This window comes from Lepisosteus platostomus, chromosome 3, assembly GCF_059453375.1.
Source record: "Lepisosteus platostomus isolate fLepPlt1 chromosome 3, fLepPlt1.hap1, whole genome shotgun sequence".
Classification (NCBI taxonomy): Eukaryota; Metazoa; Chordata; class Actinopteri; order Semionotiformes; family Lepisosteidae; genus Lepisosteus; species Lepisosteus platostomus.
In genome coordinates, this window is record NC_142613.1 from 3834738 (window position 1) to 3861713 (window position 26976).

General features: G+C 47.4%; 1 protein-coding gene across 16 annotated transcripts in view; it reads left to right on the forward strand.

Moving 5' to 3' along the window:
• The first annotated feature begins 688 nt into the window (after positions 1–688).
• Positions 689–26976, forward strand: part of wnk3 (WNK lysine deficient protein kinase 3) — an 84074-nt gene continuing 57786 nt past the window's right edge. For 14 of the 16 annotated variants that reach the window (XR_015934658.1, XR_015934676.1, XR_015934688.1 and 11 more), the window contains exons 1-2: positions 689–1049; positions 18641–19773. Coding sequence is in view for 6 of the 16 variants with exons in the window: in XM_088623953.1 (XP_088480079.1) it covers positions 19057–19773 (717 nt within the window). In the remaining 10 variants the exon portion in view is untranslated. Of the gene's footprint in view, positions 1050–1248; positions 1407–18640; positions 19774–26976 lie in introns of those variants that run through there. The other 2 variants (XM_088623959.1, XM_088623954.1) reach the window with 2 other exon arrangements.

The following is a 26976-nucleotide window of genomic DNA, read 5'->3' on the forward strand; positions in this document are numbered from 1 at the left end:
GTAAAACCGAGGTCCTGACTCTCTGTGGTCATTAAAAATCCCAGGGTGTTTCTCGAAAAGAGTAGGGGTGTAACCCCGGCGTCCTGGCCAAATTTCCAATTGGCCCTTACTAATCATGGCCTCCTAATACCCCCCCTCTCTGAACTGGCTTCATCACTCTGCTCTCCTCCCCACTGAGAGCTGATGTGTGGGGAGCGTTCTGGCGCACTATGGCTGCCGTCCCATCATCCAGGTGGGGCTGCACACTGGTGGTGGTGGAGGGGAGTCCCCATTACCTGTACAGCGCTTTGAGTGGAGTGTCCAGAAAAGCGCTATATAAGTGTTAGCAATTATTATTATTATTATTATTATTATTATTATTATTACTCCTAGAGCCTGCCCCGTCCCGTGAGGCCAGCGCAGGGGGTCACTCCTGTGTTGCTGTTGGAGAATTTGAGGTGCCCCCCCCTGCCCAAAGCCCTGCTGGGAGTCAGGGAGTGAGCATGACTGACACACACCGCCCCTCCCAGATCCCGGAGCCGCTACAGGGACGCTGCCTCCTACCCAGGGACTGCAGTGAAGCACCTGTATCAGGGCGCCTGTGCTCAGCGATGCACACGCAGCGACAGGGCGCAGGGGAGGAGGTTGCGTGCGCGCCGCCGCTGCGGGGGGAGGAAGGGGGGGGAGTCAGTGACGTTGAATGGCGAAGCAGGTGGAGCGCGCGGTCGGGGAGGGAGCTCGAGGCTGAGCTGCGCGAGCCGCCTGGTCGCCCGCTGTCACTGAGAGAGCGAGGGGCGCTCGAGCTGCAGCTCCGGGCCAACAATACGGACGCGGTTCTGTCCGAAATATCGAGTTTTTTTTTTAATGTAAATATCGGGTACAGCGGAAAGTACACACCAGCCTCCCCCACTTCCCCGCTCCGAGAGATGCTTCTTCGGATCAAAAGCGCCGGCTTCGGATTTAAGAGACGTACGCTTTCTCTAGACGGTGTGAAGAAAAGAGAGATGGACCGTTTGTACTCCGGTATCTGAGAGCGGCGGCAGCGAGCGGCAGACCGCTGCGGTACAGAGGTAATTACACGGCTCCGTCCGCCTTTTGAGTCCCTTTCGGATAATAACCTCCCTCTGCGGGGAGCCAGGAGTGCCGTTCTGGGGGTGCCGACCGGAGCGCTCGGTCCCCCGTCACGGAGAGCCGGGGCTGGCGGGAGCAGGTGGACCCGGGGCTCCGCTTCCTGCGTCCACGGAGGCGGACGGGCGGCGGGGGCCGTGTGTGTTGTGTTGGTGTGTGTGCGCCCAGTGCATTTCAGACGCGGCGGCGGGCTGAGGCGACTGCGGCATTGCTGTGGAAAATGCGAGTCGTGGTGGGGCTGGCGAAGAGGGGCTCGGCGCCCCAACCGCTGTCGGGGTGGTTTAGGCACTTGCACGGCGGTAGGTTTTAAGTCCGAAAAGCCGACATGAGATTACTATGAATCATACGCCGTCTTAACTCGGTGCGTGTGTGTGTGTTTGCGCGATGTGGGCTGTGTGTGTGTGTGCTGGCGTGTTCGCGGTGGTGAATGCCAATGTACAGAGCTTCTTTTTTTTCTCCCCCTTATCCTGCCTGTCAATGGGGGAGTTCATCAGCTTCGCGATCCGCAGGATACGATCTCTCACACGGCTGTATTCGCCGCGGCCGCCTTGCGGGTCCGCAGGACGCCCTCGGCGAGGCGGTGGTTGTTGAGGAGCCGAGCAGAGCATGTGTTTGTGTATGTGTACATGCATGTGTGTACGTCGGGAGACGCGTGTTCTTTGAAAGGGGCTGCAGGCTGTGATCGCATTGTTTTATCGTGCACCCCGGAAGTACTCCGCGCAGCCGACTTCAAACGGGGTGATTTCGCCTGTTTGATAAGGGGAGGGAATGGACGCGCTTGACGGATGTCTGTCGCTTCAGGTCGTTACCTGTCACTCGGCTGAAACAGGAACTGAGCAACAGGAACAGTAGCTGCGATATGGTACGATAATCTGTCAAAACTCAGCATCATTCGAGGTTAAAATGAGGTTTCACTACTGTCGCGTCTTAACTGCTGAGAACCGGGCTCGGTTATGTTTGTATGTGTGTAGATATAATTGGTTTATCCCTGACCGGATTTGCTTTAAAACAGTTACACTACAAGTAAGTGGATAGACGTCTATGTGTCTGCCTCTGTTTTCCTCCGTGTGTCTGCGAACAAGTATGATTTAAACGGATGGATAGGGATCTTGAATGAGATTCTGGTCAAAGAAACAACAAGATTTAGCAATAAACTGGACTTTCACTGCTAGTTTTTGTTTTGTGTAAAACAGGGGGCCTCAGAGTCAGTTCACAGAGAGCCCCAGTCCAGTCAGTCCAGGGGTCACCAGCCCTGGTCCTGGGGAGCCCCAGTCCAGTCAGTCCAGGGGTCACCAGCCCTGGTCCCAGGGAGCCCCAGTCCAGTCAGTCCAGGGGTCACCAGCCCTGGTCCCGGGGAGCCCCAGTCCAGTCAGTCCAAGGGTCACCAGCCCTGGTCCCAGGGGAGCCCCAGTCCAGTCTGTCCAGGGGTCACCAGCCCTGGTCCCAGGGATCCCCAGTCCAGCGGTCTCATACTCAATAATTTGAGCAGTCATGTGTAAACAATCTTATGAAAACTCCTACAAATTGAATAAAGTAAAGAGGTTAATTGTTCAATTGACAGCTCAGGTGGCAACACAAGCTGGAAGACTCTAGGCTGTCCAGGACCTGCGCTGGACACTGCTGGTACAAATAGAAAGCACCAGGCAGATCTGGAACTGGGTGTCAAAGGTTATCCATCCATTTTCGGTCTACTCTTCCTGGTGAGGGCTGCTGCGATTTCAATTCCAAACATAACAGGAATTCTTCTTTTGCATCATCTCCAGGCGGTAGGATTGTATAGGACTGGTATTATTCCCAGTATGAGAGGCCTTATCCTGTGGAACTCTGGAAATATGTTTCATAACACACCTTACTTCTGCCAGGAGACGAGAAGCCATTCACTCAGTCGCTACGTGCTTCTGTGACCGAATCGGGCTGCATTCTGAAAGGTGATGTGGTTTGTCCTACCCCGCCAGCAGTTTGGCTTTTTCAGTGAATTTGGCATTGTTTCCTCGTAGCTGTGAGCTCTCTCAGTAGTTAAGAAGTGCAGTGAGGTCCTGTGGGCTCAGGTTTCCTCTGACAAACACATCTCGGGCTTTCCAGCTACCATACCTTCCTCATGCTTGGCCTAGTTTGAAGGAAGTGTTGTTCTGTGTGCTTCACAATGAGTAATAGTGGCTGTTGTGCCCACATGAAACAGAATTGTAGTATCCGGTTAGGTACTTTGGTGTGTAAGAGCACAGCTAGTTTCAGGGTCTGGGTTGAGTTCACGGGCTTAATTCAGGGTTAGAATATTTTAAAATAAAATATTTTGATTAATAGATCCTGAACAAGGGTGGCAGGGTGGTGCGAGGGCCAGCATTGGTGCCTCGCAGCACTGGGGCCCTGGGTTCAGTTCTGGACCAGGGGTGCCGTCCGTGTGGAGTTTGCACGTTCTCCCTGTGTTTGTGTGGGTTCCCCCCGGGTGCTCTGGTTTCCTCCCACAGGGCTGGTTTCAGTGGCTTCTGGGAAGACCGGCCCTGGCGTGAGTGTGTGCTGATTGTCTGTGTCTGTGTGTGTCCTGCGAAAGACTGGTGTCCCGTCCAGGGTGTACCCTGCCTTGAGCCTGTTGCTTGCAGAGATAGGTGCCAGCTCTCCTGTGACCCTGACTTGTAAAAAAAGCAGTTAAAAAGTTAATGGAGGGATGGATTCCACACAACTTAGTCTCATTAAACCTGCCAGCCGAACTGAACCTTTCTAAGTTCTCAGATCAGCTTTGTAGCAGTTTCTAGGATTCAGAACCATCTTGATCTTCTCTGGATTCATGGCGGAACAACACACTTCTGGACACTCGATGCAAAGCACTTTACGGACAATGTTGGCTCCCCTCCACCACTACTCATGTGTAACCCTCACCTGGATGATGATAATTAATAATAATAATAATTCCCTACACTTATATAGCGCTTTTCTGGACACTCCACTCACAGCGCTTTACAGGTAATGGGGATCCCCTCCACCACCACCACCAGTGTGCAGCCCCACCTGGATGATGCGACAGCAGCCAGAGTGCACCAGTACTCTCCCCCACACACCACTGAAGTGGGGAGGAGGGCAGAGTGATGAAGCCAGTTTAAAGACGGGGATTATTGGGTGGCCATGAGGAAATTTGACCGGGACAATTCCCAGCAGCATCAACACATCTAAAGAGGATCGCCTGCTAACACAATAAATGTCGTAAGCAAGCTGAACAGACAGCTTTTTCCTACATTCCTGGTGACTATACCCTAACGTTTTCAGGCAGTGTATATAATGCCCAGGACTGAGTGCAGAAAGCAGTACATTAAAGGGTTGTAGCAGCAGGTGGAAGAGAGTGTTCAGCCTGTACCAGGGCTGAGTTCTGCTCTCTGAATCCCTCTTGTACACGAGGGATCTCAGGCCCAGCTCCTAAAGGGCCTGGCGTCTTCTCGTTACTCTTCCACCCACGTTCTTCATTACACAGTCGGTCTAATTATTTAATTAGCTGCGTAATTGTGAATTATTCTAACCAGGCACTGAGGTGATTTATGGATAACTGCTCCTTTAATGAAGTGGCTGTCTTGTGTCACCAACTGTAATATACCTTAAAATTACTACTGTAAATATATATATATATCTCAGATGTAGAAGATAATTAGGTTAGTTGTTTAATTGACTACTCGAGTGAGGACAAAAACTGTCTCCTCTGGTCCTTTCTCTTGGTGTCCAGGCAGCACTGCTGTCAGTGTTTGTTTTGTTTTTCCTGAAACCCCTGTTCTTCAGCTCTTCCCTGCCAGTAAGACACAAAACATTTGGTAGATGGGGCTGTTTTTCTTTCTCTCTCATAAAACAAAGGGCAACGCGCGACACTTTAATCTTGACAATAATCCCGAGGACATGACAGCCACTGTGATGAAAAGTCCCGCATCAGATAAGCTTTTCCCATAGTATTATTGTGTGCTTGACTGATGCACAGAAGGATTACATGAAGACAGTGGAGTGCATTACATTTCCAGTTCAATTCCACACAGGGAAGCAGCCCTACCCCATAGATGTGCAGATCCTGGAGTTAAACACCAGTACAGTCCAGTGAGTGTTTTGAGTTGGCTGTAGAGGTTTTAGGAGGTATTGAAACGTTGGGTGCAAGGCTGTGCAGCCCTGCTTGGGGGTTATGATACAGCAGTGGACCAGAATGTATTGCTGCATTGATCTTGCTCATTTTTGTGTGCGGATCTGAGCTGTTCTGAGGTAACGCTGCACCCCCAAACTGCTGTACCCCACCTTGTGCAGGTGGGTAGCCGTGACCGGCTCCGTCTCCCCTGTGACCGTGAATTGGACAGGGCAGTCGGAAAGTTTCTGAGTGGATGGATCTGCCACCACAATGCATGAGGATCAGTGCAGATCCCACGTCATTGATTAAAATGTAACCTTAGTTATTCACTAACTGTAAGACTGAACTTAACATTCCCTGTTGAAATTGAGGCTAGTTTGAGCTTTACAATCTGAATTTTATTTTACAAAGGAGAGTTGAGTTCCTGGGGGTATGCATGTGTTTGAATAATTACCCAGTTTATAGCTTTACATTGTAAACAGAACAAAGAAAGGGATGGTTTTTTACACCAAAGTGTTATTTTTAGTTATTTAAGATGTATTTTCTTCAGCCCTCAGGAAATAACTGGTACGTTTTTTTGGAGGCTGAAGAGCTGACGTTGTGGGTGAGCTGCCCATTATAAAAGGTGAAAGATCTCATCCTAAATAGTTTATTTTAACCCTATTAAGTTAAATAACCTCAAGTGTAATTCTTAAAGTGTATAGCGTACATCATTAAACAGTTCTCAGAGTGGCAAGGAACATCACCACACACCCACTTCATTCTCAATTCATAACACTCCCATCTGGGAGACGGTACAGGGTACCAAATTCAAATACACACATTTAGAAGAAGTCCTTTGTCCCCTCTGCAATAAAACTACTCAAAGAAGGTATGTGAAGGAATTCCCCCCTCTTCCTATTTATTTATTCACCTATTTATGTATCACATACTGTTGTTGTGATTTTAGGTGTCTCTCATGTCACGTGTCTTTTCCTTGTGTGTTTTGTACTCGTGTGGGGGAAGCCGAAGACAAATTTCCACCGCAGTGGACAATAAAGTATCTCTCTGTCTCAGGGTCAGGGGTATTTCAGCCAGCGTACGGAACTTCAGCTTGGTGGCTGAAGCTGGCTTGGGTGCCTTACAGGGCTAATTGTTGAACAGGCAGTCTTGTCAAAGTTTGACTCGGAACTCAAAGTGCTCGCTCACATGACAGATCACAAGGGCCAGTTTCATGTTTACTACAGCCTACCCAGTCCTCACTGTGAGCGTCTGTGGGTTCCTTCCTGAACTGCACTGCTTTTATTTCACTCTACGTTTATGTCACTGTCCGCTGCATCTGTCCGTTGTCGCCTGGGTAGCCAGAAATATCTGAACTGCGCGACACATGGCGAGCGTTTGCGTTATCTGGAAAGACAGGGCAGAGCGCAAGGTTAAAGGTTAGTTTTAAAAGTCACGTCGACCCCCCCGCCACTGGCCTGATGTGCTTCCTATACGGGAGGAATGGGAAGGGAGGGGAGAAACAAAACAAAACGAAAACAGACTTGCAAGCAAATTATAGTGTTTGTTCTGCAACCCCCCTCCCCCCCCCCCACCACCCCCACCCCGGTCATGTTTTCTGTCTGAGGCCTCTCGGGCCTCCAAACAATCGCAGCTGTTGGCGCTCGTTTGTGTTTGTTTGGACGTTGTTGTTGTTGTTGTTTTGCGGCCGTGAGAGAGATTCCTGTCCGCCGGCCGCTGCCCATTGTTCTCCCAGACTTTACGATATAAAAACCCCCTTCGGCACGCTGCTGAAATCATGGCTCTGGGTTCTTTCATGCCCAGATAGCCGTCCATCCACAGATTAATCCTCCACTCTCACATGGGCCCTCTAGATGCCGAGAGGCAGACAATGGGAGCAGGGGGCTGTCCCTTGTGAAGTATGTGCCGGGGAGGAGAGAGTGGGCTGCGGGTGAATTAATCAAGTTGCCACTGTCGAGCGCCGGCCTAGAAAGCAACAGCTAAATTTATATCGCCCGTTTTGGCTGGGGCCTCGCGCCACACGGGAAAGTCTGTTTCTAGGCACACGTGTTTGAGACGCTTCTTTTCAGGATAAGCGGGACAAAACAGATAGTAAAATTAAAAGCAAGAGGGGGCCTTTTGGCCTGTCTGACCTGTTTGTTAGTAGTTCAGGTAGGGAGCTGCGTCAGCAGGCGTCGGCTGCAAAGGAACAAGTAATAGGTTTATTCCATGCTGTAAGAAAAGAAGAAAGAAAACAACTTTTCGGCCGTGGAGCCTTCTTCAGGTGTCAAGAAAGCTCCACGGCCAAAACGTTGTGCTTTCTTTCTTTTTTTTTCAGCAGGGAATAAACCTATTACTTGTTCCTGTTTGTTAGTAGTCAGTTGACCCCAGAATCTCGCTCACACCTCTCTTGAAAGAATCCAGGATATCAGCTTCAAACACGTTCACACCCCTCTGTCTACTTGCCTCCTGTCCTGACTGGAGGTAGGTTTTCGTCAGGCTGTTTCCTGAAAGACTGCAGGGTGCCGGCTCCATCAACCAGCAGCATTCCTTTACCACTTCTGGAAGTTGCGTTCATATTCATTACATTTATCCAGTTTTTAGATTGCTGAAAACGAAAGTTAGCCAAACGTAACACTCGGGATTTTCTCTTTGTTCACCTTTTATTTGCTATGTATAGGCCTGCGTATATTAATGCCAGGGTGGGAAAATAACTTGTACATTAAAGTCGCTGGTGCAGGAGTTACAGTATATTTGTATATTGAATGACATCACAATTATTAGAGGATGACCCTTGTTGTTTTGTCTTTCACAAAATACTAAGTGAGCCCGTTTAGGGTCATGCGGTGAATAATTTGTAAAAATACAATAGAATTTAGTGTTACACAAGTAAGGGCTATGAGGTATGAGTTTTTTTTTTCATTTTCATTATTATATTCAAAGGAAATCTGTCAACCTTATACAGATGAATGCCTGATAGCTCAGAGATGAGAAACCAGTTGCATTCCAGGACTTGGAGGAACGTCCCGCATCCACTGCCAGCCTGACAGAACACAGCCTTTTTAGTCTTCATCGGAGAAGACTCGGGGGGAAACCTGATTCAACCGTTCAGAATCCTTAAGGCCGCTGGCAAAGTCAGTGCACAGTTGAAAACGGCGTGGAAATGTATTTAAAGCCGACAGCTGGCACCAAGGGTTGTGAGGGTCTGAGTTGCCTGGCCATGCTGTTAGAACCGATACTCTGGAGAAACCGCTTTTATTCCTGTTCCGGTATGGGGCACTGAGACATGCTGGAGTGATGGAGGTGCATCGACACACTAACTCACACGTGCGAATGCACTGAGACGCTACACAATGGGCTTTGTGTCCGGAAGGTTTGTTAGACTTAGGGCTCGGTCGCCCCGTTTCTCCGATGTGCCCACTGTGGTGATCAGATAGATGGGGAGAACAGATGTATGCAGTAGTTGGGCCTGCTATTGCGTACGTTATGGATACATGCTGTACAGTATGTGCATCATGCAATAGCTGTGGTATGCAGTGTCATGGTTTTCAGACACATCTTCATCTTGCTCAGCATGTCCCTGCCTGGGGAAAAGGGATTTTATTCCTATTGGAAGGGACAGTCTGACGGCTGATGGACGTCAGGCGGTTTTGAGACAAGGCAACATTAACTTCTTCTTTGTCAGGTACGGCGGGAGACCACTGATGAGATGAATGCTTTTATGGAAGAGCATGCAGAGACATTCTCGTTAAAAGAAGAGTGAGAGAGCGCTCTGTGATCTGAGATCTGTGATCTGTGATCTGTGCTCTGAGATCTGTGATCTCTTGCTGTTTTCTGAAAGCATCTCGTTTTTTTTTTTTTTTTTTTTTTTTTTAGCGACGTGGAATTTTAATATTCTCCGTATCGGCGTGTATCTCGAAGTGCTTCTCTGTACACGGTGAGAGAATGAACCTCAGTTCTCCTTCTTCAAGTGCTGGCTGCAGCCGGAGAGCGGCCTGCTCTAGACGTTGTGCAAGTGAAGTGAGGAGCATTAGCAACAACGCGTGTAGAGAGGAGGGGGTGAGGAGGTTGTTGTGGTTCCGGCGTGGAGACGCGGGTCTGGGGAATTCGCTGGATGTTCTTTGGAGTTGTAGAGCTGGGCGGGGCCTCCCCCTGGAGGGCGGAGGGAGGAAGAGGGGGTTCGTGATTCTGAGACCATCTGGGTGGGGGGCGTCAGTTGCTCCCCTGTCACTGCCTGAGAGAGACACGCAGGCAGGGCGAGCGAGCGAAGGAGAGAGAAGGCGCGAGGGAGTGAGAGAGAGCACAGATCAAACAGCAATATCTCACACACTGGGACACACACACAACACAAACTGGAATGCTACCGAACCCTAAACAGACAATACACACTAGCCGAATATCTAACCAAGCTAAATAACAGCATACAGAAAAAGATCCTGACGAAGTACAGGCTCAGTGACCACAGCCTTACCATAGAAACTGGGTGACACAGGCAGACCTGGCTGCCCAGCGAGGACAGGCTGTGCCCCCACTGCCAGCAGGGAGAAATAGAGACAGAGGTGCACTTCCTACTGCACTGTGAGAAATACTCTGGGATTAGAGAAACATTCTTCCCTAAATTCAGAAATCTAGTCCCAGAGTTCCCACACCTGCTAGAATCACAACAGGTCCCAGTCCTACTGGGAGAGGGAGGAGGGAACTCAGTTGAACTGGCAGCCCAGTATGTGATCTCCTGTCACAACCTGAGGAACAGTGAGCCTGTCTCCCAATAATGCTCCATCTGTCTATTTTATGATGTGTCTTTATTGTAAATGTCTGTAGATTTTCTTTTGTTTAATGTTAATTGCATTTGTTTTGCTTTGGCGACACTGATTGTTCTCATCGGTCATGCCAATAAAGCACCTTGAATTGATTTGAATTGAATTAAGAGAGAGAGAGGAGGGCCAGTGAGCGTGTGGAGAGTTAGGGATAGAGCCAAGGGGGGAATTCAGGACTTTCCTTCTCCGAGCTAAAGACGTTGGCCCAATTTTTCCTTTTGCAGTCTCCTGTGTTCCAGTTTATTGATAGCCATTTTTGGAGTTACTCTTTAAAGCAGACGCACCCCACTGCATTTTCATTTTTGTTTTTGTTTATGCACAGTGTGTTCTAATATGTAAACTGATCATTCATATTGTACTGTCTATTGTAAGTTGAATGTTTTTTTTTTTTCCCTTATTTAAAAATTGTCCTACTCAACGATCAGTGTGGTTTAGGGTGCTATTGGGCTTATTTGTCACTGGTCTTAAACCTGTAAGGTGTATATTCTTCTACTGAAGGAGAAATAGAGAACCAACCACAGCACGTACAACAGGCCTTGTATTTTCATTACTTTGAAATTCATCTATTAATTATGTCTAATCACTTATCTGAGTTTTTAATTACCTAACCTCTACAACTGGGATGTTTTCTCAGTATGCTTGAACTTTCATTTTTGGTTTCCAATCGTAACGATGATTGTGTTGGAAAATGTAAGATATTTTTATGCTTTTGTCTTTGGCCAATGCTCTCATCCTCATTGCAGACACTGTTTTTAATTTTCTTTTCGTCTGTGGACCAGCTGTGCTTTCCTCTTTCCCTGTACCGTACCCCATCGTGACCAGAGCCATCAAAGCACTCGGGGAGGTGGATCTCCATGAGAAGGCACTAAATAAAGAAGATTAAACGATTATTGATAACGTCGGGGTGTTATCCGTTACCCCTGACATTTACTGCCAGTCCCCCCCTAAATACCTAGTCAGTGGAAATCAGATGTGAGAGTTTAAAAGCAGTCAATTATTCCACTCTGTCAGTGCTCATGTGGAATCAACATTACAGCAGTGCACTACAGTCTTCAGGAATGCATTATAAACAATTTATAAAGCAGATTGGGGGTATTTCTTCATATTTAATTCATGCCCTACTTGAGATGATCAAACCAGATATCCAGGACGAGTCCATAAAACAAGCTGCAACAAAACAAATACAAAAACAATTATTTCTGAGGGTTCGGCCAATCATTTAATTTCACGGCGGGAACTCAGTGCTGTGGGCCTGTCTGTTTCCTGTGTTCAGACCTCAGACTGCGGTGCTTTGCCTTAAATTTGAATTACAGTTGAGCTAAAAGGCCCCTCTTGAGCCTGACTCACCTTGAGGTGTGCCATGCTAATGGAGGGAACGAGTTCAAGCCTCAGACCTTCCCTTTTAAAGACACGAACTGACAGCTGAGAGGCACAGCCAGCAACGCCTGCGTTGTCTTCAGACGCAACTGCGAAAATAATTTGATACCGTGACCTCTTCTTTTCCACCGAGCTCCTCTGCAGTCAGTGTTTATTTCTTAAGGACGTTGAAAGGGTGAAAGAGTGACCCACTGGCCTGAGAGCAGCCCAACAGAGGCGGCTGATGGTTAAACTGCAGACTGTGCTGAGGAGTCTCTGCCGTCTGTGCACAGACAGCAGGCCTGAACAGAGGACACGCCTGGTCAGAAACACCAATTACTCCCCATTGCTGACATCACAAACCCTCTTTTTTTAAGAATGCGTTAAAATTACCCTCTTTATTTTTTAATCTTATGGTATCGTTGCATGTAATTTACATCACTGAGTGCTCTGAAAAAAATTGGCCCTTGTGAGTCCTGATCACAATCCAGCAGGCTTGATGCAGCATACAAAACGCAGGAGCTTGAAGTCGGTGGAGGATGGTGAAAGTGGCCCATTTAATCCTTTTCTTAATGCCTGAATGCTTAATTAGTCATTACTGACTAACTGATTGAGATGAGTTGGACCAACCTAACCCTTCCCGTAGGTCTGAAGCACTCATTGGGTGAAAGAGAAAAGTATAAAACCTGCTGGATTGTGGCCTTGGAGAATCAGAGCTGATGAACACTGGGAATATGTGTCTGTCTGTTGATAATTGGAAACTCCTGTAGCCCTGCAGGATTTACAAAGAGGTTTCAAACAGCATCCGATTAAGACAAAAAAAAACAAAGGATTTGAATTTTATCCAAATAATCACCATCATTAAGTCATTTAGATCAGCGGAGGGGTGACACTTCCCTTACAGTCTGCGTATGCATGTTATTTCGAAACACGTATAATGATGACAAAATATATAGTTTTGCAAGCTTGCCCCCGCTGGAGCTCTGTAGAATATTCTATCATCACCACGGCAACCGGTGAAGCTGCTCCTCACCTGTCTTTCAGCCGGTTGTCATGACTACGCTCCCAGGCAGGAAGTCTGTTCCACCTGTACTTAATTATCGACCAGGCCTGTCTCGCTAAGAAACAGACTATTCCTGGTTACCTTGGCAGTACTCTGGGCTCTGTTGTATAGTTGTATTCGAGCCCTCAGACTGGCTGTCTCCAGCCCTGCATTCCCTGCTTTTCTGTGCCTCCTGGATGCTCGACTCTTGCTTCGCGCTGAGCTCGCCTTTCGGATGCCTTTCTTTTGCGCTCGACTCCATTTGCCTGCTTGTCGTCGCCGCGCCAGCCTGTTTCCCTCGCCCCTGCTCTCGGGTTCTCCTCACGGCATCAGTCGCTGCTCTCATCCCGCCTGCTCCCGCGAGCCTGGCCTGGGTCCGTGTCCTGCAGCAGCCCTGCAGGGAGTCCCGCGCGTGGAGGCTTTCCGTCTGTCCTCTTCCTCGGAGCTCAAGTCAGACTTGATATCCGCTTGTCCCCCCAAACGCTGCTCGGCTGGAGGGCTGGGCGTGTGATCACGAACACGTGTGTGTTCACCGAGTGCTCGTGAACCGGCCGCGCCAACGTAAACATCCCGCTGCAGACCTGTTGGAAAACGCAGGGGGAAGGTAAATCAGTACCAGTCAGTCACTTCTAATTTAAACTTGTTGAAATGTGCCACTCAACACGTGGAAACTACGTGCAAATGCCTTCAAAACCAAGAAGGCGATCCTTTACACAAAGTATTGTGGGGGTGTGGAACAAGTGGCCCAGCCAAGTGGTTGGAGCCGATACCCTGGCTTCCTTCAGGAAACCGGTGGATGAGATCCTCAAGGCACGGCAGGGGGCACCTCTTTACTCAAAGGGTAGTGGGGGTGTGGAACAAGCTGCCTGGCCAATGTGGTTGAAACTGATAACCCTGGCTGCCTTCATGAAACCAGTGCATGAGGCCCGTGGATCGATTAGCTATGACAAGCTAACACGGGCCAACTGGCTTCCTCTTGTTTTTTAACCCTCCTTACGTTCTTATGTAATAAATAGGTTAAAAAATAAATAACAATGGCCTAAGACCTTTATGATGCTGCGGAAAAAAAGACATTTTGATGGAGACTTTCATGGCGTGCACGCCCGCCTTTATTCTCCCGATGTCCCGACGAGGTGACGTTCTCCAGGGCCCGCTCTGCTCGCTATCCCGCAGGACGCCACATAGCTGAGGAGGAGACTTGTTTACATAGAGTGATTTAAAAACTTGTCTGGAGTTTGGTCTAAAAAGCTGTCAAAGCTTTCTGTTTTGGAAATTCAGAAAGAGGGGAGTAAAATACACACTTCATAGAAGAGCCTCCATGTGTTTTGCTCTGGAGTGCGCCTGTGTCTTCATCGTCACTTACTGTAGCTCACGCCATTACAGACGCCGGCAGTATCCATCGACTGGGCTATATTTAAACACCGCGGAGGGCAGGAGGTCTGTGTAGCATGTTTCTAGGGCTGTCGTTTAGCTGGATTCGCGCGTTCAGGTTTGAATGGTTTCTGCCTGTTTCAGAGCTTCACTCTTGTACCCTGTGAGAGTGCGTTTGCACAGCGCGTCTGTGGCGCTCCCCTCTCGGCCAGAGTCCCTGCCCTTCCGCACCGCTTCAGCTCCCGAACGCAAGACTGCTGACTTCGAAGGCAGGCCGATCGTATCTGTAATGTGGCGAAAGCTGTTTGCGCTTAAGTGGCTGAAGCTGACAATTTTTAGCTTAACGTGATTATGAAACGCATCTAGACATAACCCTGAGCTCAACGTCAGACCAGCGGTATGAGGGCTGTGTTATTTACAGAGTGTAACCTGTTCTGCTGCTGGTGCATTGCTGGGCGAGCAGTGTATTATTGTGCGTCTGTTAATTGGGTTCTGGTATGGCCAAAGCTGTTAGAAGGTGCTCTTCTAGAATGATGAGCAGCGGAGTCTGTACAGAAGGTCTTTGTTTCCCCACACATAGTCATCTGTTATTGCAATATTTGTTTTTCGTGTTCAGGACAGTCCGTTTTTAACCCATGCCGATATCTCTCTGCTCAGCGAGATCTCTTCACACAGATTCAGAATCTTCCGGTTAGCGGCTGAACCTTTTTAAGTTGTTTTTTTTTTCCCCTGTAATTTGTTAGTTTGTTAGTGCAGTCCGCCTGTGTGTGCTCCATCTGGCCCGAGAGTAACCGTCTGCACTTTCTCCCAGAATCCAGGATGTTGTCTTGCAGCTGAGCTCAGGCCAGGGGTACTGTACTGTACCTCTGGAAGAAATGTCGGCAAACGTGAATGTCAGGATTCACCAGCTTTCTTTTGCTCTTCCTCTCCCCTTGTCTCCAAAGACGGAAAATGTAAGGTGACACACTTACTACTTTTTTTTCCGAAAAGCAAAGTATTGTGGAGATTCACGACAGAGAAACAGAGAAAACACCCCAGTCTCCACAATAAAATAGAAGATATTCCCAGTGTGCTCGCAGTTTTAACTGCTGGGCAGTAAAACCCTATTTTAACTGACTTTCCTTTACCGAACATTGGATTTAACAGGAACTTTGTAAAATCAGAAATATCTACCGTATCTTTCCCAGCAATAACCAGGAAATGCACAAACAATAAAATAAGGTAAAAATAAATACTACTTAAGTTTAAAATTCACAAATATCAGTGGTACCCAATATATAGTTAGGCCGATTGCTTAAGATGGGTGTTGTTTGTGTTTCTTATAATTTAATTGTTAAAAGATAAGTCAGAATATCCAGGAAGCATATGTATACATGCAGATGCATTTGAAATATATACAGTATATAAGTATATACATTATTTATACTTTGGAGCTGAGAATGTCATTCGTGATTTCACAAACATTTGGCAGTAAATGTCAGCCCTTCTCTCATATTTATCCATTAAACTGAGGGTTTACTGTAATTTCTTTACTTTTAGTGTATTTTTTCATATATGCACACCGTACATCATTTTTGTTTTGTAAATGTGATTCTAGGATGGTGTGATCCCAGGCAGCAAGACAGAGGGTGACATTAGACATGGTTGTTGCTAGATTCTATGATGTGAATTTTCAGACTCTTTCATATCAATATTTCAGAGGTTTCGTCTGAAGCAGAGACACATTTGGAGTCTGAGTCATATTCCACATGGGGGGTGACTTCTGAGGGGCTTGTGTTTGTAATAATCTGTGTGGACAGCTCACTAGCTCACTAAGCCAGTGAGTTACATTATGTTTTGAGAGTGAGAGACTCTGAAAGTGATCTGTCAGTTCACTGGAGCTACAGTTCATGAAATGGGTTTTCAGTATTTCAAAATCGAATTTACCGGGTGGAGTTACAACATAAGTCTCTGTGGTGGAGTGTTTGTGCATCATTTTCACAGTGTATTGTCAGTTTATTCCAGTTTAACCATCCAGTGAAGACGATACGTTTTAATTAATGTAATTCCTATATTTCTTTGATTTGGGCCAACAAGTTTTTAACCATGCATGAGGCTGAAAATCTGAAATCGTCTGATTTCGTTTCCTCTCGATTATCACTACCTTGTACAGTGTGATAGCAGCTCCTTAATTGTAAGTGCTGATCACTAGATCATTCCAGGTCATTTCAGCTCCTGCCAAGCAATACAAATAATATAATTAGCACAGTACTATTGTGCCTTTATCTTTATTTTTTTAGCCCTGGTCTTTGACAGATCAGTAACCTGTCTTTTGGAGGTACCTGTCTTCAAGCCAGGTCCATCTTGTCCAAGGTGAAAGCGTTTTTGAGTGCCTGTTATTAAAGGAACTAGTAAAGGTTGATTCCAGGCTGAAAAGAGAAGACGTTTGTGTGGAGACTTCTCCGGGAGACTCGAAGGCTCCACAGCCTTCTTCCATTTTTCCAGGTTGTGTTTCTTTTCTTCCTCTTTTCAGCATCGAATTAACCTTTCCTTTGCAGCCCACGCATGCTGACGCAGCTCCATACTTTAACTGCTGTGAAAAGGTAGAGTTCTGTAGGAATCGCTGCCTCCTTCTTTGAGACATGGACAATTGGAAAGTGTTAAGCAGGGGCCGTGATAGCGCAGTGGTTAGCATTGCTGTCTGGCAGTTCTGGAGCCCTGGGGTGCTGTCTGTGTGGAGATTGCATGTTCTCCCCGCGTTTCTGTGGGTGTCCTCTGGGTGCTCTGGTTTCCTCTAACAGTGCAAAAGCATACTAATATGTTAATTGGCTACTGGGAAAAGTGGCCCTGGCCTGATGGTCTTGTGCGTGTCTGTGTGTCTTGCCCTGTGAAGCAATGGTGTCCTGTCCATGTTCTACCCTGCCTGGCGCCCCGTTGCTTGCAGGGGTAGGCTCCGGCTGCCCCACTACCCCGAACTGGAAGAAGTGGTTAAAAGATGATAATAATAATAATAATTGCTTACACTTATATAGCGCTTTTCTGGACACTCCACTCAAAGCGCTTTTCAGGTAATGGGGATCCCCTCCACACCCACCAATGTGCAGCCCCACCTGGATGATGCGACGGCAGCCATAGTGCGCCAGAACGCTCACCACACATCAGATATCAGTGGGGAGGAGAGCAGAGTAGTGTAGCCAATTCAAAAGATGGCAGGACGGATGGAAAACTGGAAGCTAATGAATCCCAAACGCCTCCCAGGCCCAGTCTGCAGCTGTGACTCACGTGGCGCTGGGTAGCTGGAGAGCTGGAGAGGTCCTGGGTCCGCAGGCTCCAGAAAAAGAAGGATTGGATGATGAGTTCATGGAGTCCGGGGCGACCCTTGTCTCCCCTGGCGGGCAGACCAGTCTGTAGACCCTTTCAGATCTCACTTTCTGAAACTGTTCGGTCACGTGAGAGGCTCCTAGCCGGGGAAGTTCCTCAAGTCCTGTCAAACGACATGACCTTTGGTGTCGGCCAGGCCCTGCTGACTTGCTGATTTGGAATGTTTCCTGTTCGGCAGTGGGGGTGTCGGCTGCTGGTTCCTCACTGCGGAGGCGCTGTTATAATCCTGGCCGGGGCTCAGCAGCTCTGCTTCCCCTCTCGGAGATTGTGGAGAAACAAGTTTTGCTGTTTGCTGTCCTGGGGGCGAGGGGATGCTTTTCTAGGAAGGCGTGTCAAAAGCCTGTTTCGTAGGTTCGCTCTGAGCTCCTTGCCCTGCGGTGCCGGTGCCGCTGGTTTTCAGGAACAAAGCCAAACGTTAAGATCAGCGCTGTCAGATCCGGGGTCTTCAGGGAGGGCTGTCAGGCTGAAGCTAGGGGCTCTGACAAGTTTGTTCTTGGAAACTGGCCTGAAATGATAAGGGCAGTAAAAAGTATTGTCCCTGACTTCTTGAAAGCTCATCTTCTTTGAGTTTGTGAGTAAACTTAATTACAGAACTTGGAGAATTATCTGTGAGAAGCCTGGTTTTGGTAGAGCAGGTCACAATCCATCAGGGAGTTTCATATGTAAACATATTAAAAATAAAACCTTTTTAAACAGGACCTCTCCCAGCAATTTATAAGAAGACTTTTTATGAAGTCATTTTATAATAACTTTAACGCATTCATACAGTGGTATCAGACAAAAGGGATTAAAAACACAGAATTATGGGTTTGGCTTTAACTCCCTGTTCCATCATAGGGAGCAGTGTGGCACAGTATTCAAGGGTTCTGGTCTTGTAACTGGAAGGTTACAAGGTTTGAATCCCAAGAGAGACACTGCTGTTGTGGCCTGAGTGAAGCACCTCACCCACACAGCTCTGGTGAAATACCTGGCTGTGTGAATGTAAGTTGATCTGGACAGAGCAAATAAATTAATAATAATTTACGTACAGTAGGTTTCTATTCCAGCTGAAAAAAGGATCAGAATCTCTGTGGCCCTACAGAACTACGGTTTAATAGCAGAAAATGTACAGAGACATCCTTCAAAGCTTTTTACTTTACGGTGCATAATTTGCTCAGATTCCCAATAAAACTCAAGGAAGTCATTTCTGGTGTTTGATAAATGTTGAAATCTTTGGTCTCCCTACCCAGGCTGTCAATTACGTTGCATTTTTTGTTTTGAATGCTTGCTCTTGGCCTGCACAGTTGGGAAAGCTGCTTGGCTGCTGCCTTGGGCGAGTTTAATTTAAGCTCCTGTTCATCCCAGGAATGTCTCCGACCTGTGTGAAACATGAGTCATGAAACGTTGCTGCCTAATTACAGGGAGTTAAAATATTGCCACGTACAGTGATGCAGGAAAGCAGTGAAGCTCAGCGCAAAATAATAACAATCCAGGATATTGCAAAGTGCTAATCAACCCTTTCTTTATTCTTTTTTATTTTAGGGTACGCTTGAAGATACCCCACTATTCTCCTGTGGATCGTCACAACACACACCGAAAAAAAATCCTGACCTGACCACCAACCGCTCTGCCTGCTTTGGCTCGTTTATGTCATCGTTCCGGATTTTCCATTCTTAAAATCCCTCCCCTGCTCCCCGTCTTCCGGCCCGAGGCTGCGGGGTACTGCGTGGAGAAGGCTTTTCCGGATCGGATTCTGGGACGGGATGGTGCCACAGCGGGCGAGGGAAGGCCGCTAGGAAGGGGAGACCGAGAGGGCCGGGTCGGCGCAGCGGACGTTTCCCGACGGGAGCCGCCGACAGGACGGGGAGCGCGGGACCGCGAGGGAGGACGGAGGCAGTCCGGGAGGAGAGAGGAGGAGGAGGGGGGAGGGGGGGGTCCACACTCCCACGACATCATCCATGGCCACCGACCCCGGAGAGCCCACGGGCACGGAGGACTCCTCCGAGAAGCCCGATGGAGTGAGCGGAGCAGAGAAAGAAAGGGACCGGGGGAGAGAGGCGGACCCGGAGAGGGGCGTGGCGGCCCGTCGCGCGCCTGCTCTTCCTCCCGCCTCCGCTGAGACGCCCGGCCAAGGCGGGATGCAGAGCGGAGGGGTGGGAGGGGCTTCCTCCTCCTCCCCTCCGGCCAACCCCTCCGGTGGCAGGAGGGAGAACAAGCGCTTCTTCCGGAAGAGCGTGGAGATCTGCGAGGAAGAGGACGAGGAGGAGCTGGCCGGGCAGAGGCCGTCTCCCAAGGGGGGCGGGGAAGGGGGCGCCGCTGGGGCGAACGGCACGGCCCCGCAGGGCCAGGACTCGGACAGCGTCTTCTCCACCGACGCCGCCCCCCCCGCCGCCCCCCTCGCCGGCGCGGCCCCCTCCACCGCCGGCCCCGCCGCCGACCCCTCCTCCGCCTCCCCGGCCCCCGGCGGGAGGGAGACCCCCCCGGCCCCGGCTGCCCCCCCCAGAGGGCGCACGGAGAAGGAGCAGGAGGAGGAGGCGGAAATGAAGGCCGTGGCGACCTCCCCCGGCGGGCGGTTCCTCAAGTTCGACATCGAGCTGGGCCGGGGGGCCTTCAAGACCGTCTACAAGGGCCTGGACACCGAGACCTGGGTGGAAGTGGCCTGGTGTGAGCTGCAGGTGAGACGGGGAAGGGGGCTGAGGGGGGAGGGGGCCCGCCAGCCTGTGTGCGTGTCTCTCTCGTCCTTTTTCCTGTCTCTCTTCGTGCGGTTCTGTCTGTATTCGCCTGCCCCTCTGTCCTCGTCTTTCTCTCTTTGTTGACCGAGCTCTTGACCACCTGCCTCTGACCGTTTCTCTCCTTGACTTGCTCTTCTCCCCCGTGGCCATCCTGGTCCGTCTTCCTCTGCCTGCTCGTCTTTCTGTCTGTCCGCCTTGTTTACTTCAGTCTGTGTGTCGGTCTGCTTGTCTGTGGCACAGCTGTGTGGATTTCAGGCTCTGTGGCTGTCTTGTGTCAGTGTTCACGAGAAAACAAACAGTCCTGTGGCGGCAGCCTGTATTGACTTGTATGAACTCCAAGTTGCTGCTCTAGGTGAAATACTAAGGCCGTGATATTGTAATATAACCCTTGGCTCTGGTCCAGGTGAGGTTAAGGATCAGACGTTGCTCTGACGTCTGATGATGACTAGCTGTTCTCTTCACTGCTGCAGGGATTTAGTTCTGAGTGGGTCGTGAGTCGTGAAGAGGTTCACGGATACAGGAATGCCATTGGTCTTGGCTTCTTCCTCTGTGCTCTAGCTAGCCAAACTCCCCACTGATAATGGCACTTGGTGAACGAAACTGAGAAGGGTTAAAAACGAGAGGCGGCCATCAAACTCATCTGGCCCTTCTGGTATTTAGTTGCTAATTGTTTTGTGGGTCTCATCCGCATGCGTAGTGAAAGAGGCCAGGGTATCGGCGTTAGTGACAAGGCTGGGCCGCTCGTTCCAGACTCCCACAGTCCTTTGGGTAGAGAAGAGACTCCAGCTCTAGGCTTTAAAAACGCTTCTCTTTAGACTCTTCGCTCTGAAGAAGTCCACAGAGCCGACTCTGTGGATGGCTTTGAGGATTTTGAATACTTGGATCAGGTCTACTCGTATTCTTCCCTGTTCCAAGACTGTGTAAGAAATTCTCTTTAACTCCCAGAAGTACCTCGTTGTCCTTCTCTGGATGAAATATAGATATTATAATGTTGTGACCAGAATTATATATAAAATATTCTCAATGAGCTCTTATTAGTGCCTTGTACAATTTTAACATCCCTGGATTTAAATATTACACCTGTAACCCTATATCCTAGTATTTTGTTTGCCTTTTAATGGCTTCCCCACATTAATTAGAAGATATAAATGATGTGGCAACATAAACACTTAAGTCTTTTTCATAAGTAGCAGCTATATATCTACAGTTTGGTTTTGCTACCTGCATGCAGTTGTCTGCAGTTGTCTACTCCTAGTCATGAATTTATCTAAATCTTTTAAAATTTGATTTGCTGTTTCTATAGTTTTTTTTCTAATCCTCCTAGTTTGGTGTTATCTGCAAGCCTGACTACTGTTTCAGCTGTACTTGAATCTAAATTGTTGATCTAGGTTCGAAACAGCTGTGGTCCCAGCAGAGATTCCCGTGGTGCTCTCACCCCAATCTCAGTATTCATCCCTTATCTGGGCTTTGTTTCCTGTCTATTAATCAGTTCTCAGTTCAAACATTTCCCAAGATGTTGACCTCCTGAAATATGAGACTTGATCTTTTTTGAGAAACTTCTTCAAAGGAATTCTAAATATCTCAGTTATTTGTGCTCTACATATTGATCTGTGTGAGATTACTGTTGGTTTTTGTTCAAAGAATTATAACAGATTAGTGCAAATTGGCAAGATACCATCAAGTCCTGCTTCTTCTGTGCCAATACTGTTTAATAATGAGCTGCGTTGTGCCACAGCCTGGGGGATGTCATTGACTTCTGTCTTAGTGAACGCCTAATAATTAGCCATTTAGAAATGCGAAATGCGTAATGCGAAAGATGGAGCTTTCACCCCAGTCAAAAAATGGCGTGGTTTTTGGGGCTGTCATTTTTTGTGACCTGCGTGAATCAAGCCTCTTCCCGGTCTGATCCGAGCTGGGACACCTGTCAGAATGGTAGGAATGGTGCCGGGGCAATTTACATATTGTTACCAATGGGGGGTTAAGAAAATCAGGAATTCGCCGAGCAGTTTAGGCAATAAGTGAAATAATTATTATCAGCTTGTAAGTGATTTCTAGCAAAACACCCGAGTGGCTGGTATAATTAGAGGCACATTAATTCTTTGCTCTCTGGCACAGCTTTGTTGAGAGGAGTAATAATCCAGGCACACTTGGTTAAACAAATATTTATTACGATGACAACACGTACAACACACAAGTTGTTACTCAATATACAGTATTTACAAACAAGGTGTTTCGGAGGCCCAACATTCTGGTCTTCCAGAGAACCCTAGACTACTACTAAGCATTAAACTCATAATACCTACCGAGGCCACATAAGAGATGAGCTGCCTTCTAACTAAATGCAAAGCAGCCTGCAGTTAAATCCCTCTCTATGCACCCTGGATGCCACAAAATAAATGGGAGCCTATATCCCTATCCATAAAAAAGCAAGAAAGACATTTCTAACTGAGGTATCTTTTATCCAGGAAACTAAAAACGCAGACAAGCACGCTCTCTCAAACAAGGTTCAGATACTCAGCTCCAGTCAGGTTTTGATTTGCATGATCATGAAGTCGGGGCTCTCGCCTGGCGCAAGCTTCAAGTCCCAACTCCTCCGGACTCCTTCCTCTTCTCTGCTTCTTCCCTGCTGCTTGTTTCTTCCTTTTTTTCTGTGCTCTTAAGATGATCTTATTTTGTCTGTGTGTGTGTACTGCTCCTTGACAATCATTAATCCACAACTTAACTAGGTATACTAAAGTAAACTTTACAATTGCTTCTGCTCAAGGGACCCCCCAGATCTCGGCAAACATTAACTTCAAACATCTCTACTAAGTGTCACAAATGTTATCTAAAATAGAGAGCTTCTCAGTCACCTAAGGATGTAACAATATAATTTAAATAAAGATATACAATTTTTTTTCATCTTCTGTTTGAAATATATAAGTTTTGGTTGTACAACACACCTTAAATAAAAATGTTGCAAACTTTACTGGACCTCATAGCAAAACAGTATCTCGATTTAAGCTTTGCTGTCCCTTTTTCTGTCACTGCAGCATGTTTGTAACTTTCAGTTTCGAGTGATGGGTGCAGCTGACCAGTCAGTTCATAGCAATGGTGTTCATACAGTATATCTCTGCTGCAGAAAGAGAAATCTAATTTCCTCTGCTGTATCTCCACGGGTCATAGATAGACAGCTTGATAGGCCCTTAATGTGTCAGGCAGATACAATGATACAATGAGAAATCAGAGATAAACAGTAAATACAGTTATGCTTACAATATCTAGGTAAGTTGATAAATAGGTACACAGAGATTCCTTTGCCTTTGTTTAACTTTATTTTGTTGGTGGATGCAAAGCTTCAGGATTCTGTCTGTGTTTTAATCCTACATCTTTCACAAGTAATAAATGGACAGTGATCTGCCACATTAAAATGAATGCTCATTCAATGAAAACTGTTTTGCTCGGTAGTGCAGTACTTTGTAATTGAGGGTGGTGGGAGTGGAGAACAAGCTGCCCAGACGTGGTGTTGAAGCCCATGGTTTCTTTCAAGAAATGGCAGGATGACCACCTGGATCCTGGGGACAGTTAACTGCTAACTACTGTATCTAACAGCCTAGGTAGTCCAATCGCCCTCCTCCTATTTGCCTTTCCTGCGTTCTTATGTGTTAATTGCTTCATCACTGTATCAGGTCTGCCTTATTATGACAATGTGGGTCTTATAAATATGTACAAGAGGACCTGAACTGTCAGTGACAGAGCTGTTGCCCAGAGGCAGCAGCTATGAACTGTGTTGTCTCATCTTGTTGTCATTGGTATTCGTGACGGTGCCTGCGATTCTGTACATGAAATTGGAGAAAAATGAAGGGAAAAAACTGCTTTGTCACCATTTCTTGCAGTCCTTACTGTTATCCCTACTCAGCCACCACTGTCAAACATTCAGTCCCATGACCCTGTTATAGATACATTTTATTTAAAGAGCCACATCGAATAAGAAAAGGCATTTCAGACCACCACAGTCCGGTTGTTTTCCGTATATCTCAAGTTCTTGTCGCTGAACAAGCATAGTGTGTCTGTAGAGCGACAGTTTACGCCTCTGTTTTTTTTATTCTGTTATGTTTCCATAACATAATTATTTTTTTCCAACATACATTAGTGATTCCCTTAGTTCCCATTGCAGCGTGCGACGGCGTGCCTATTACGTGCCTATTACGTTTGTGTACTACAATTGTCAAACAGTTTTTAACATTTTTAGTCCATGAAATGATCCGGTTTGTAAAACGAGAGAGTTTTTTGTGTGTCCTGCACTCCTGAGACTGTTCTGAGCTCTGCCTACAAGCCACCTGGGTCACCAGACCTCATCCGTCCAAAGCAGGACCGTCTGTTCTGCTTTGTTTGTTCTGGTGCTCCAGAGTGTGCGCTTTCATTTTGTGGACATGAGCATGTAGGTGAGGCCTACAGTATGTGCAAAAACCCCTGCAAACCTTTAAAGACCGGTGAAAATGGCTTGGACTTCACGTTCCGCAGCAGTTTAGGAAGACAAGACAGCCAATCCCTGATATCTGAAAGGTTCAGAAACTGTTCAGAGGAATTCCTGGGAAGGAATGCATTTAGTCATTTTTTATGCTTTATGATGGATTGTAGGTGAAAGCAACGTTGACGTGTCTTGGACTGCAGCTTCAACCCTGCTGCAGGATAGTCAGAGGTGGTTGGAAGTCGATCCCTTTAGGCACACCTGTGCTTGATCGAATGGTCAGAAGCTCAGCAGGCTGCTTCTTTAGGAATGGCAGTGATTTGGCCTCCACAGTGTGTGCTGTCAGGCTACATGGTCCTCTTTGTGCACAGCTTCTGGTTCAAAGGACGGGGTATTCAGGCGTAAAACTTTACATGAGTTACAAATGGCCTTGGAATAAACATGGGCTTGTGGGTGAATATTCTGTCGATTAGTGAGAGTATTAAAAAAGAACAGATTTCTAAGGAACAGGTGAAGGTTCATTTCTTTGCAGCCAACACATGCTGACTCAGCTTCCTGCCCGAAGAATTGATTTCTTCCCACTTATCCATTCCCGTTCAATAATTGGAACTGCTTGTCTTTTAATTGCTCGGGTTTTCGGGATTGTTGAGAATGCAGAAGCCCCAACTCATGCAGATTTTCTTGTAACGTTCTGCATATCTTATAAAAGCCACACGAAAGCAAATGTTACTGTGTGTTTGAACTTTTCATTATTCCAGTGCAGTTGAGCTATTTTGGTTTTGCCAATATCTGAATTTTCTACAGATAATTTCTATGTAAGAGACATTATGGTGACTCTTGACTTTGGAGTTTGCAGTGAAGGAGACTCAAAGGTTTTCCCGTTAAGGTGATTGTTGAGAGCAGTTGAAACACAAATCTGTCCGAAGCATGAAAGCAAATGTACCTATTTTCTCTCTGTCTCTCTCTCACACACACTCACACACACTTGCTCACAGGCTCATTCCCTCTTGTCAGTGGGCAGTGCTGAATGTTTTTACACTGTCACCCGCTGATTTAATCAGCCTGTTGAGCACAATGGAATGAAAGGGCAGAGGGAGAGGTTGAAGGGTGAGAAAAAAATGCTCTCAGCAGATTTAAACAAATGCTGAGTCGGGCTGCTGTCTGTGAGTCCCGGCATGTGAGAGAGCGAGTGTGTTTACAGCTCGCCCTTTCATGGGCGTGCTGGCCGGGACTCGTGCCATCCTAAATCGCCTGGCGCTGGGATGTGCGTGCGGGGACGACGATGGGGTCAGGCACCGCTCCACGCAGCGGGGGAATGGATTATCCGGGGGTGTTTGAGAAGGTGGCCGGGTTGGCGCGGGGCTCCTTGACGAACACAAGCGCTCAAACAAAGCAAGCTGGGAAATGTGGCAGGTCACATGACTGGATCAGGGCTTGTGAATCCGCCAGGCAGACCCACTGGCATCAGCCTGGGGAACGGGACAGTCGCTGAACACAGACCCATGAAATGAGGTGTGCCACGGTCTTACTCCTGAATGCCGGGCTTAAGCAAGTCGGCTTAGCTGGAGAAATGTAACGTGAAAATCCGTGGAGCTGTCGTCTTTTTCCCCCCAGTTTTTTTCTCTTCTGTATTGTTGTCAGACAGAGTGATTGCTGTGATGTTTGAAGTGTGTGGCGAGAAGCCCCAGAGGGAGGAGTCCCCTGGGTAGCCTGTTCCCTGAAGTAATAACATTGAGGTCCCCCAGGAGCGTAACAGAATAGTGGGGTTCACAGGCCCACGTCTTAGCGGCGACAGAACAGCACAGAAAGCTGTTTTTGCTCCAGGAAGGCTCCTGATCCACAGTCTCAGTGTAAAAAACAAAAATATTACTCTCCAGAGCTACTGTTATGGCTTAAATAAAAAAAAAAGTGTGGCATTTCAGCCAATTTGGAAGCAAGGGTTGTGCTCAGTCTGTCAGCCGGGGCACTGTTTAATACATTTGCGGTCTGATTGTCAGAATGACAGACAGACAGAAGTGAGGGAGACAAAAGGGACAAGATTAATGAGATTAGTGAAGCCTCAGCGAATGGGAACCAGAGGCAGTTCTGCCTGAATGCTCTGCCTGAGATTGTTGCTTGTATGCAAAATTTTCTCCGCCATTTGTAGACGTTCTACATTGAAAACCCATCAAGACTATCATGTATAGAGAAAAGAGATGCTGCTTTTATTTGGCATTGAATACCTCCAGAGAAGCTAAAGTCTTTTGAGAGTGGCTCTTTGTTAATGCTGCTCACTCTTTGGTATCTGGAGATAGTAAATACCCACACACCATTTTACACCACTGTACTGTAGAACTGTCTTTCAGTCAGTTAGTGTATTACTGATTACGTTTGTATTCATCACCATTTCTCAATTTACCACTAAGTACAAGAATTGCCCGGATTCTACAGACATCTAAATGCACAATTTATGATGTTGTTAATGTTCTAAGTGATAAACAATCAATAAGTTTGTTTTGATTTTTACGTGACTAACACATATTTGGGTGTACTACACTCTTAGGATGTGTCACATGTGTCTGCAGGAACACTACATTAGAACAGTTCTGTGACAGTAAGGACTATAGTCCCAGTACAGTAGAACAGGCCTGTTACAACAGGGGCTACAGTCCCAGTACAGTAGAACAGTCCTGTTACAATAGGAGCTACAGTCCCAG